This window comes from Lissotriton helveticus, chromosome 5_1, assembly GCF_964261635.1.
Source record: "Lissotriton helveticus chromosome 5_1, aLisHel1.1, whole genome shotgun sequence".
Classification (NCBI taxonomy): Eukaryota; Metazoa; Chordata; class Amphibia; order Caudata; family Salamandridae; genus Lissotriton; species Lissotriton helveticus.
Window position 1 is genome coordinate 1,642,194,403 of NC_136065.1, and position 13,731 is coordinate 1,642,208,133.

Consider the following 13,731-nt stretch of genomic DNA (forward strand, 5'->3'; position numbering starts at 1 on the left):
ACTGTGAATTTGATGATTTCTGAATTTTACTAAATTAGATAAAGACTTTAAAACTTCCAGTTGTCCGTGGTCATTTTACAAAGAGTATTGAATGTTATTTGTGGGGTTTGTATTTTGCTGCCTTTCCTTTTACAGCTAGCTCCCTGATCCATTGTGGTCATAGGTACCCGTGTCGGTGGATGGTAAGTCGGGTACTCTGAGGAATAACGAAAGGGACTCACAAATACCTGATAGCAGACCGTGAGGTCATCCGATCAATGTATATGGTGATTTGAAATATATGGGCCCGAAGCCGGAAGTGGCGAAATTATTGGTCGGGTGACCCGCGCGCTCTATCAGTACTATGAACTGCACATTTTTATTTGATTGTAGCATTTCTCTTTGAAATTATTAAGGCAAAGAGAAAATGCTCCTCAAAATTCCTGCATTAGAGAAGGTGCCCTCCAAACATGCACACTGAGCGACTGATACAACCAGAAAACAATTGATTTTAACCTTACTATGCAAAGAGATATTATGCAGCATATGTCAGTTGACCATGCTCAGCTTTCACTATTGAGAAACAATAGTTAGAGGTTTACACCAGTTTTCAGTGTTGCTTCAAATAAAACTGAGTATGTATGTATAAGACAGTTTGTATCACAAAATAAATTGAATGTTGATGCTTCTTAATAAGTTTTATTAACCTTAGATATTAATTGCATCATCTTCTAAAGGTTTACACAGCCCTTCGTGGTCCTTAGGGGTTTGATGTTTGGCCTATCAGCCAGCATCAGAATGGTCGGCGATGGCCTTCACCCCTCTGACAGAGTAGCACCTATTTGATTTAGCATTGTTGTCACTGTTAAATGCTGACTGAACAACTGTGTTCATGTTGACCAAAATATGTTGGAGATAGAGCTGTCAACCAATCAATCGTTGCCAACATTTGGGTTACAAAGTGCTGATGTTTGCCCATCAGCAGTGGGACTCACAGTGGTATCTCCATCCTTTCTACCACTTGCCTGCTTAATGGTTCTGAAGGGCAGGTCAGTCAAAGTCTAGAGTCCAGTTAGAGCAGGATATGCACAAGTCAGCAAGCAATGTTAGTGCAACTTTTGAAGAGTGAGCAGAGGGGAACCAGGCAAGGGATGGTCAATGGGAGAAGTAAGCATGAGCAATTTCCACTTTCCATTCCAGAATAATAAAAAACACAAAAAAAACAAAATACACCTAAATGCAATGTATGAACGTCTGGTGGTGGGGGATAGCAAAATATCACAAATTGATTGTATTTTACTTTGTATACTATTGCCAGGTTGGTCCTTGTCATGTGACACTGTCAACCAGTCCTGGCTCTTCAGCTAACAGCATCTTACAGGACACGCGACAGCAAGAGGGGTTGAGAGAAGTGGTGGTGCACAAGGTGCACTTGTTTACATGTGAGAGGAAAAAGAGTACAGGTAGGACTAGTAGAGAGGAGAGAAAAGAAAGGAAAACTGGATAGAAGAGGGGAAAGGAAGGTGGCAAAGTAAAAAGTGAGAATGACAAGAGCAGAGAAGATGGAAAGGAGGGAGGGAAGCTTAGTATGGTGAGGGGTTGATATGAGGGCAGGTGAAGGAATGAGTAGGGATAATAGAGAAAGTAGAGGAGCTGTAGAAAGCAAACCTTGCCATTTATCACATAAATCTTCATAAATGAACCCCAGCACTAAGAAATCAATGGCTTGCAAAAGATTCTGATCCACAAATGTGGGACACTTTATTTTGGGTGATGGGACCTACATTTGGTCCAATTTATTGTTGGTAAAAAACAATCTCCTCCAACTAACCACTTTCCTCACCTAATGCCGTTGTAAGCATGGGAAATCCAGAAAGTGTCACACCAGAAAGAGACCGGAAGACCACAAACATGGGATAATTGAGAGCTACTGCAGCGGTCATCGCGAACACCACTGAGCACACACAGCACACCAGGAGCATTGTCCGCCGGCCATACCTATGAGGAAACACATGAAAAGCATGGCTGTCTTAAACTACTTACACTCTGCTGGCACAGATGGACATGCATCCTCAAGTCACAGGCTCTGAGAAACATACATTAGGAAATAAGAAGCAATGCACCTAGTCAAATATACAATCAATCAATACAGTACGGTAAGAGTGAGTATGAAGTTTGAATATAACCATGGATTCATTCTGTGCTTGAGAGAATTTGAGGTGCTAAACACAATCATTTTATTTTTATTTTATTTTTAGAGTTTTCTACAGTGCGAACCAGACCCAAAGTAGGATTTCAGAGCGTTTTACATAAAGAGCAAGGTGTAAAACATATAAGTGAAAAACATCGCATACAAAATTATAGCATAAAAGTAGCAGCATATTGGACAAGGGTCCGGGTGAATAGCAGTAGTGGTAATTGTTCTGAAACAATAAAAAAACAAGATTGAGTTTGTGTTGGTCTTCGCTTCGCAGTCTCAGTGACTCAAGAGTAGAGGAATTTAGGAGGTTGTATAGCTGGGGTCGTAAATGTGCAAATTTAAGGTAGGAATTTGCTCATCAAGAATAATTGTGCTTCCTTTTTGAAGAGAAGCATAGAGGAGATTTTTCTGATGTATGGCGTAAGCGAGTTCCATATTCTTGGCGTTGCTCCAGAAAATGCTCTGTTGGAGGTTTTAGTCTTGTTGAAATGTGAAGGTTTCGGAAGTAGATTGTCTGTGCTCCTAGAGTGTCTGTTTCCTCTCTGTAAGGTACGTTTTTGGGCTAGGTACATGGGGGTGTTGCGGTGTACCGCCTTGTGAGTGATGCAAGCTATTGTTAGGTGGATTCGAGCTTCATAGGGTAGCCAGTTGAGTGCCTTCAGGTGTGGTGAAGTGTGGTCATATAGCCTAGATCCTGTTATGAGTCTTGCTGCGGCATTGAGACAGGCTTTTAGAGGGACGGTTGAGATTTTGGGAAGCCTTGAGAGGGTTGTGCATCCATATTCCAGCCTCGAGATAAGGATGGAACTGCAGTTTTGGGGTCTGATTTCTCAACGAATGGCTTCATTTTTCTGAGATAGCTGAGGTGGAAGCGGGTGTTTTTAGCCAACAGGTTGATATGACTTTGCATGTTAAGGTTCTTATCCAGTGTGATACCCACTGATAAGGTGGAGTTCACCAGAGTCAGCGTGCAGTTCAGAGCAGTGATCATTTTGATCCACTCCTTTGTCACTGTGGTTATATTAGGGGGGGAGATTAAAAGAAATTCTGTTTATTGTAAGTTTAGCTTGAGGAAGTTGGTCGATAGCCATTGGACCGTCTTTTCGAGAGCTAAATTTATTGTCTTTATCTCTTCGATGGAGGAGATCTTGATGTAAAGTTGGGTGTTGTCCGCCTACAATCCTTTTTCAAAAAGTATGTGAACATCTATGCCCCAAATTAAACACACAATTGCAAGCCACAGCCTTCAGGACCCTGGAACTCTAACGGACTTCATTGCATTGCTATAATATCACAATTTATTATTAGGCTTCCCTCTCGTCGCCAGATGTAATTACTTGGAACGTCTCAGGGTGTGGCTCTAACCTAAAGTGTTCATACAGGCAGCATACAGTTACTCTAATGATTTGTGCTTGTGTTCTATAGAACAAATACATTTAACAGAGTTGCTTTGCGATGATTAGTCGATCAGCATTGCAACCTTTCATAAATCTCTTAATTACAATGCATTTTGGATGGCACTTCGATATAAAAAGGTACTAGCATACGTTGACACATTCAAGAGCCTTCAAGTGTATATTCCAAAAAGATCCTCTATTCATATGTCAGTAAATTACTGCTGCTTTTAGTAAACTCATTGTCCTTCTGCTTTGTTTGTTATTAAACTTCAATGTGAACCAGTGGATACAAATATTTTGAAATCTCTTTTTTCATTCATGTACATAAATGTATGCATTCTTGAGTCAGATGCAATTGCCTGAAAATTTTTACTAACCAGCAGTACTCCAGTTTGTTACTAGGTGGCACCCTAGGGCCATATGAGATTGTTTGAAATGTTACTTACATGTTACTTATATTAAATTTGTATATACTCTAATGATTTATGCTTGTCTTCTATAGGATGAACACATTTGTCTAAAGTTGGTTTATGATGATGAGTTAAAATTGCAATCTTCAAGAAATGTCTTGCTTGTTATGGAAATGGAAATGTTTTTGTACTTGTATAGCACACAGCTACCCGCAGTGGGTTTCCCGGCGCTTGTACGAATACCGCAAGGGAACCCTTCCTGGCTTTCCCTGTGAAGTGTCCACTCCTGGGCACCCCCATGGTACAGACCAGGCATCCCTCACGTTGTGGGGGCCGTTGGGGAGACTAAGCAAGCTATTGCCCAGAGTTGCAGCATGGGGCCCATGATCAGAATAGGCACTGAGGCGAGAATATCCGGTCAGGGGAATTAACGAGCCCGAGACCCACCGAGGCGGGAATCGAACCCTGGTCCCTGGCCAGAGCTCTGCATCGAGGTCTGCCTGCTCTAACCATTAAGCCACACTTCTCCACAGCAAAGAGCTGATTATACCTATGACATATAGGCACTATCACTGATAAACATAGGTGCCTTACACTTTTAACTTTTTTTTAGGAAGGGTCTGGGAGTAGGACATTTTTATGTGGATGTATATATGTATAATGTCAAAATGCAGTCACTCACATGAAAGTATCCAATGGTTGTCATGGACTGAGTTGTTCATGTATGCTTTGTATTATATTGGGAAGAAGAAGAATTTGAGTGAAATTTAAATAGACCACTGGCCGATTTGGTTCAGCAGCCTGTGGCTATTGCCTCCAATGTGTCTCCATATTAGACCGGTGTGTCCTCTTCTTATTCTGGTGTTACAGCGAGAAGAAATGACTCAAGCTGAAATCATTGGTGCCATTCCAGGGACTTCTGAGGTTCTAGCTTTACTGCCATCTTTGAGTACTGAGCCAGATGTAGAGCAAGCAACATCTGCAACAAATGAAGTGGCTGCAATATCAAATACCATTGTAATTACACCTGCACCACTGCTAATAAACTGATCTACATCCATTTAGGATACTGCACCTTTGCAAGAAATGGAATAACCAGGAAATGAGCAGGAGATGATTTTCTTCCGCCTCTTTGGGAAATGGCGCATGGGCACTAATTTCCTGAAAATTCTTTATCATTTCATAAGAGCTCCATCCACATGTTTCCAAACATTCAATGGAGCTCCCAACATTCCAATGTTCTAATATAAGTGAGTAGGAAAACTTCTCTATTTCTTGGACTTGCCTAACTTACCTCACACCAGACCTTGAATGTGTTTTGTTTCAAGCTGCCAAAAATGTGAGGGTTCATCCAACCTTGTATCTCCCCAAGACTCATGGAGTGTGACTAATCAATTGAGTACAAGAGCAATATCATTAGCATGCTTTAAGGTAAGCAGCTACTACATCAGCCACAGAAACTTGCTTTCTGCATGCCTCTAAACCACCTAAAACAGACAGGAATACCTTGAGCAGTCACAGCCTCGCCTACCCCATATTGCAGTGAAGACAGAATACAGTTAGTATCAGCGAGAGTTCTACCACACGGAGAAACATGCAAACACAATATGAAAAGAATGGATACATGATACTATACCTATCAGAAAGGTAACCAATCAAAACCGCTCCGACTGTGACCCCGATGAAGAAAAAGGTGGCTGAGGCTTGCGTGAGCCATTTTCGCTCACACACAAGGTCCCACTGAAAGAGAAAGGAGCTTATGTTAGAGCTGGAGGTCTCTTCTCCAGTTGATTCTCTCTGAAACTGTTACATATACATTAGGTCACTATAGCATCCTTGCCATGTCTTCAGGAAGAAGAGCAGCCCTTTGGATAGCTTATCTATGGGCAGACAGTTCAGAGTCTCACACACCAAAGCAGGGGATCCCTCGTACCACACTTCATATACAAAGCCAATCACAAGGACTATTCTTTAGATTGACAAGCACTCTTGCTTTTGACAGTGATATCTGCTTAGTGGTATTCTACCGCACTCTTCTCAGTCCGAACCTGATCCTTGAGGACAGTGGGATTCTTTAGTTCCTACAATACAACTAATGCTTATGAGCCTACGTCTGGATTCTAATACTTGCTCAATTCACAGCCTAAAGAGCCGAGTGTCTACAGGAGTTTGGTATTTGGGATTCCCAATCCGAACGTCACACACATATAGACAGACCTTGTAACTATATTGCTGTCGATCACTATAATTATTCCTCCATCAAAATATACAGGGGCCGATTCACAAAGGTAATCTGAGACAAACGTCTAACTTTATGACTTTTGGTATTCACAGAGATCATTTACGAGTCGTATCTTTACATCCTCAGTCGGACGGAATCTCCGCACCCGGGATGTACTCTCCGCACCCAGTTCGTACTCTTTGGCTCAGACCGTACTCTCCGGCTTGGGCCGTACTCTCCGTTTTGGGCCGGATGAAGTGTAATCATTGGGTCACAATGCAATCTTTACAAAAAAATAACATTAAGAACTTGCAAAGCACGCATGTCACCAAGAGACCATGTGTCAGCCTCATACTTAAACATAACACATGAGCCGCACAAACAAACTGCCACTTTCTTGACAAAGTGCGGGGAGCACAGGCAACCCCATTGTAAGCCCGGTGGAAGAGCAGCTGTTCTGCCACGGGCATGTTTGATGTGCTGCAGATCACAGAGGTTGTGGCTTCCACAACTGCTGTTAGCTCTGTTAGTTTTCAGAGGCAGCAAAAATTTTACAGAGAGGATGTGCGGTTATACAGCAGCGGCGGCTTCTTCGCAATGGCAAAGGAGCGTCTTCCCACTGCCTGTTCCAGAGGCATCAAATGTAAGATAAAACAATGTTCTTGAATCATTTTATTTTGGATTTGCCCGCTCTGAGCCAGAGCTGTAGGGAGTGACGGGGCCGAGGCATTGGAGGTGGGAGGAGTAGTGCTACGTGTACTCCACTACCTGAGTGCTCATGTGTGTTTGAAATGAAATGAAAATGAGTCTTGTAAAGCGCACATAGCTGCCCGGAGGCATCCTAGCGCTGAGTGCCGACCGCGGCTGTCAACTGAGAATAATGAGCAGAACGAAAACAACTAATTATTAAACAAAAAAGTTTTCAACTGTTTCCTAAAAGAAGTGAGATTCGAATTGGACCTTAGTTGAAACGGTAGACTGTTCCAAAGCCTGGCCGCATTCAGGGAAAAGGAGCGACCTCCTGATCTGGACCTATTTACCTTTGGCACAACAGCACGTAAAGCGTTGGTTGATCGTAACTGTCTGCAAGGAAGGTAAGGGGTGATTAGGGGGCGACTAATCACTGGGCCAGTTTCCCAGAAAGACTGGTGGGCGACACAAAGGGATTTAAAACTAATCTTGTCTTTCACCGGGAGCCAGTGCAGTCTTGCAAGTCCAGATTTCACAGAGATCCTGCGGGGGACTTGAAGCAGAGTCCTGGCAGCACAGTTTTGAATCACCTGCAGCTTTTTTAATGTAAAATCTGGGGCCCCAAGGTACAGCGCATTTCCAAAATCCAGCCTGGAAAGGATAAGTCCCTGAACCACAATTTGTCTTGCCTCAAAAGGTAGCAAAGGAAGAATCTTCCGCAACATTCTAATGAGGCCAAAACAGGTGGCAGATAGTACAGCAGCCTGATGATCAAACGTCAGGGACTTATCCAACCAGACGCCCAAGCTCTTGATGGCATCCTTGGGGACTGGGGGAGTGCCCAAGCAGGTTGGCCAGATCTGGTCGATTGCAGTTGGCGCCGAATGGCCCAACAGCATGACCTCTGTCTTGTCCCCATTAAGTTTGAGACAAGACAGGGTCATCCAGCTCCTAACCTCACTCAAACAACCCACCAAATCCACAGTGCCCGTAGGGTCCCCAGCCAGCGCCAATGAGACCACCAGCCTGCCATCTCAAGCCGACCAAAACACACATGCAAACTTAGGTTTTCTACAGCCCAGCTGCATTGAGCAGCCGGGGTGGAGATACGCCACAGACTCCTTGGCTTAAGCGGAGGTTCTTTCTAGTCCCCTCAGGCCAATCGGTGCAGTGCTCTACAGCATGGGGATTGGACTCAGATTCTGTCCCAGGGGATGCTGGGATCAAGCAGGAAGAGGAGAGGTGGTGCGACGAGACGCGACGCACAAGGTGGCTGGCAGCTAAAGGTCAGTTGGAAAAAAATATATATATATATATGTATATAGCATTTTTAATCCTCCCCCGAGCGACCCCTCATGCTTTTCCTTCACCCACCCCACCACCCTTTGTTTATGGCGACCGCCACTGCTGTTATGACTAGAACTGCCAACTTTGTAACAGAGGACCCAGCTTCGAATTCTGGTCTGCATACACTTTGTACACTTAATTTGGACCATGCAAAAGCTTCAGAAAGGACTTCACAATAATCACTGACTTGCATTTACTAATCGAGTACCTTCTGTTCTGTGACAGTGTCCTGACCGCAGCCCTCTGCGTTGGGATGTCAGGTCCAGTGAGTCAGTATTCAACCTGATGGCTCTGGGTGAGACGCCACCATCACACTGTCATTTGAGGGCATCCAGAACAGTCAACCTAGGGCTGGCTGGGGATGTATGACATTACAATGCATGCTTTTATCACGCATGCCTTTACAACGCGGTTTTTACAACGCATGCCTTTACAACGCATAGTCCTTTGGGGCGCTGGATAGTGAATTGTTTAATTTACTATTCCAACTCCAGTCCCCGTGGATAGTAGGGAAGGTGTTGGATAGTACATTAAATCTATTCCCTATCCTAGAGCGCCCCCCCGCGCAATGCGTTGTAATGGTTTGCGTTGTAAAAGTTGCGTCGTAAAAGCACTGTGTGGTAAAAGTTGCGTTGTAAAGGATGTTTCCCGGTGGCTGGTCCTATTTGAAAGACTTGGACTATAAATAGCTGAACTCAAACTGCTTTTTGCATGTGCAATTCTCCTTCCCCTGCCAGTAAGACTGAGTGAGTCGAGAGTCAGTGTTAAGACCTAAGAAAGGTCAGTGAAAAATGTTGGCAAGCGGTGTATTTTCAACAAATGATGCCTCTGGGCAAAATAGTCAATCTCCTCGTGCCCACAGAAAATGAACGTGTCTTTGTTTAATGCAACTGGTGCTCATGTAAAGCGCTCCAATACCCTTGGGCCAAGTTCCCGCTTTATAAAACATGATTCACAAGCAGCAGTGGCCCTTAGGGGACAACGCATGAATGAATGTATTCTAAACAGCATTTATTTATTGTAGGGGAACTGGCTTGGATTTCATCCACAGTATAGGTAGCTACCCCCATTATGTGATAGACTGTTTCTCTGCTCATGTTTAAAAACATTATTTATTTATTACTATACTGTCATTTTCTGTGCCAGTGCATGAAAAAAGCACCAAGAAGCAGCACAGATCACATCTTTTTTTTTAACATGTATGGAAATTGAAAGCTGGATAGAAGTGGCCTGGTCCCACTACATTGCCTGAGCTCTTCCTTTCTTCCTTTTTAATGACTTTTTATGGTATATGTTTTCCCACTTACATTTTGTTTATTTAAAAAAAATAAGCATATGAAAAAGATTTCTGTGCATTTGGACAAACCTATGTGGATCTCATGGTATCTCTATATTGATGTCCTGCCCTATTCTCATTGTGAGGGGCCCCTGTTTCTATAAAATACTTTAAAATGGAGGCAAAAGCTACCACAGAGAGGAAGCATATAGAACCTCCCTCACAAGGGGAGGCACACCCAGCTGCTGTACAACAAGGTTTTATACCCTTAGAACCATCCAAAATACAGTGGAAATTGTATTTATGGCCAGAAAAGGGTCCCCTCCTCTTAAGGTACCCAAGGTATCCGCAGCTACTGCTGACAATACTCAGTGCCATATTGGTGGGAGGATGTCTTAGGGCGTGATGTTCACGGTTAGGATCTAAAGCCAACATAACCTCACCGGAAATGTCTGATTCATCGAATTAATGAGATGTCTTTGTCCTCTACCAACACAAAGATCCTGATTCACATCCAGTACATCCATCAATAAAGAGAATAATGACAACAGAAGGGAAGGATGTGGACCATCATTCTTTCCTACGTTTTCAGTCTGTAAATACCCCTAAAGAACTACTATAGGTGATACATTACTGTTTGATATTTGATTGGATAGAAATATGAGGCCACATTGGAACTATGGCTACCTTTGATGACAATAGGGATGCCCTCATTGATGATTTATTTAATTCAAACTCAACACGGGTACCAAATAACACCCGGTAAATAGCGAAGGAGGGGTTGAGACAAGAATTTATAAGATTAGAGAGAATAAAGAAACAAGAGCTCTCTAGGTGGTGGGACGCAACAGTCCTGCGCAAATATATCGAGAAGGAACAAGTACCAAGGGGGTTACGTATACTTATTTTTCCATCTTCTGAGGACTTGGAGAGGGGTCACTTAAAAGAGTGGGAACATTGATTGTTCAATTCATCCATTGGTATGCTGATTTAAAATGAAACAAACTATTATTGGACATTTCCATTTGTGAAAAAGAAATTAATGATTTAAACCTACCAGAGGCGACTGAACGTAATATTGCAATTTTGAAAGAAGAAATACATAAGCACCAACTGTATTTAAAAGAAAAAAGTCACTAAAGATCAGGCGGGATAAAACCGGCCGCAAACGGGCAGATTCACAGAATTTGCCCCTTTGCGACCGGTATTTTTGCATTTGGGATGCATCATCCCAAAGGCAAATATCGCTATTTAAGGAATTGCTAAATTTGTGATGACTTAAATTGCGAGTCCATTTAAGGAATCGCAGATTGTGATTCCCTAAATACAATGCATTAAACAAAACAAATTAGCAATTTCGCTAATATGAATCGCAAATTGCCATCAATCTAAAGTTGCTGTTAATTTTGGATTTCTTTGAAAAGTCACATGTCACACACACACACATGCCCTTGGGGCATTGTGCGCGCAACATGTGGTTAAATTGTCATTTTAGGGGTGCAACAGGGTATCCGTTTGGAACCCTTGCACCCTTAAAATTGCATGCATAATTTGTAAGTACCTATTGGGTACTCACAAATTGCGCTTGCAATTCCCATTCATTCCGATGGGCCTCTGGGCCCATAGGAATGAATGGGAATCAATTCCTTAATTGTGAGTCGTAATTTGCGAGACGCAATTAAGGAATTTGTAGGAATCGCAAAATGTTATACAATTCCTACACGCATAGGCAATAGTGATTCTTTAATTGCGATTCCTTAATAATTGCAATTAAAGAATCGCTATTGTCTATATTGATGCATGTGCCCCTTAATCTTTTCTCCTGTGTGTACGCCTTACCGAAAGAGAGTTTTTTGGCTTCATTCCGACCCGGCATCCCGCACACATCGTTGGCGAGGATCACCCCAGATCGCTGCTTCATTCAGCCCACAGGGCACGCTCCACGTAGCTGGATTACCCACAGATGACATCGCCATCCCATATCCTCGTGCCTCGCTTTAAATCTAGAAGAGCCCGCACAACCCGCAGACGATACGGCCGTCCACCGGTCCAGGGCTCCATCTCCAATAACGAAGCACTGCTTCATCTACACAAATCCGTCCTGAAGATGATCCTGATCTAATAGGATCGAAACGTCGTCGACTCCTCAGCTCATTAAATGGCGCTTCTACATTGCTGGCTCAACTGAATTGTATACCTAATACAGAAAATGTACTGCATTGTTATATGAGCCACCTCTTTCTTTTTGATTCACTGTATATATTTGCACAAATTTCACCTCACGCGCCATCCCAGCTGTTTGAAATTGTCACTTGCATCGCTACCCGTATGTCACATTCACATACCATGCACCAAGTCCAATTTGGGTTTGTTTTCTTGTACAGTGCTGCTACAACTGTCTTTTGAATACATGATGCTTTAAGCACCTTTCTAAAGTTATTGTGAGTCTCCTTATTTTTGTTCATGTAATGCTGTTGCATACCGACGTAACTGTCTCTAAATATTACCAGTTGGGTTTATGTTCATATCTTTTACCGCAAGGGAGAGCATGGAGACGAGATATATAGCCTGGGTTACTGTGTGTCTACAATGTCACCTCGCTCAAGATAATGGAGTCAGTATTCTGGAAGCAGGCAGGGAGCTTCATGTTGGTCTGTGAACTGGTGAGCTGGTGAGTGAAAAAGAAACCTTTAGTTTTTACTACACAAAGTAGTAACTACTAACACACTGTTCCACAGTAATATCTACTGGTTCATGCATACAAAGTATTACATCTCCTGAGTATTGCCCCCTTGTGCACTCCGTTGGAATAACACCTGGTAGCATACTCTTCTACTGTCAAAGGGCCCGATTCACAGAATGAACTTAAGACTCAATCCTAAACTTACTACTATTTTGGTATTCACAGAATGCACTTACTACTTTTGCCATTCACAGAATGAACTAACTACTTTTGGTATTCACAGAAGTTAGTATTTTGTCTTAAGTCTGTCTTAAGTCTGTCTTAAGTCTGTCTTAAGTTTGTCTGAAGACAAACTTAAGACAAAATCCTAACTTTTGTGAATACTAAAAGTAGTAAGTGCATTCTGTGAATACCAAAAGTAGTAAGTCCATTCCGTGAACACCAAAATAGTAGTAAGTTTAGGATTGAGTGTTAAGTTCATTCTGTGAATCGGGCCCAATGTTACTAGTATAGAACTCTAGTGTATTACCTTCTAGCACAGTCCTCTGATGTGTTAAATGCTACTGCACATCTCCAGAGTATTAACTAATGATACACTCCTTTGAGGTTTTACTAACAGCATGCACCTCCAGAGTAGTAATTAGGAGGGGGCAGGAGCAGAATATTAACCACTAAATCATTCCTCCAGAGAACTACCTAATAAACAAGAATCTTTTGGCTTCTAGAGCACACTTCCAAAGTATTAGCTAGTACCACTCTCTTATTGAATAGTAACATTTAATGGGTAGCAAATTTACTTAAAACCAAATGTCCCTTACAGCACACATCTTATGAACAATTGCCATTGGACGCACAGTGTCAGCAGCTGTACATGACAACACATCTTTCTACTGTCTGGCTTGTCCGAGGTAAGGGCAATGCCTTCCAGTAGCAGATTTGCTGCACAACTATGCATGAGATGGGGAGGAGGGTACTCAGGATGCAATGTCAGACTGGAGAAAACAGGTCCAGCCACAAGAAACCTCCAGAAGATAAGATGATGATCTCCAGGCTTGAGGTCCAAGGGGAAAGCAAAAGATTTCCAGGATTTACAGAAGGACTGATGGAAAGAGGTGTAGGAAAAGAACAGGTACAACCATAACTGAAAAAAACAGTACTAAAAGTGGAGGAAATAGTACAGGAACTACACTGTACTGAACTAAGAAGATACTGTAAGAAACAATTCATTTCACCAATTTGATTTTGCATATTTGTTGCAAAGCTAATTTCAGGTCCAAAGTGAGAAAGAACTTGTCTGAAATTAACCAAATGTTATTGTCTATTTTGCCAGGGCCGAGAAAGTGGTGCCTGGAAAACACCATCACTCTGATGACCCAGAGGAACCAAGACACCAAAGTGGTAAGAAGTGAAAAATAAAAAATAAATTATAAAGCAGGCCATTTTCTTTCTATCATCCAGAATTTAGAACAACATCTCTGTACTGACTGCCCAAACTCTGCTCCAATTTATGAAAGAGTTGAAGCCTCAC

At 42.5% G+C, this 13,731-nt stretch overlaps 1 protein-coding gene across 1 annotated transcript in view; it reads right to left on the reverse strand.

Moving 5' to 3' along the window:
- LOC144753749 (solute carrier family 22 member 7-like) overlaps positions 1-13,731 on the reverse strand; it is a 131,170-nt gene that overhangs the window by 94,708 nt on the left and 22,731 nt on the right. Inside the window, exons 3-4 of the mRNA XM_078641332.1 lie at positions 5,623-5,726; positions 1,823-1,977 (exon numbers count right to left, since the gene is read on the reverse strand). Of these exons, the coding sequence (XP_078497458.1) occupies positions 1,823-1,977; positions 5,623-5,726 (259 nt within the window). The remainder of the gene's footprint in view (positions 1-1,822; positions 1,978-5,622; positions 5,727-13,731) is intronic.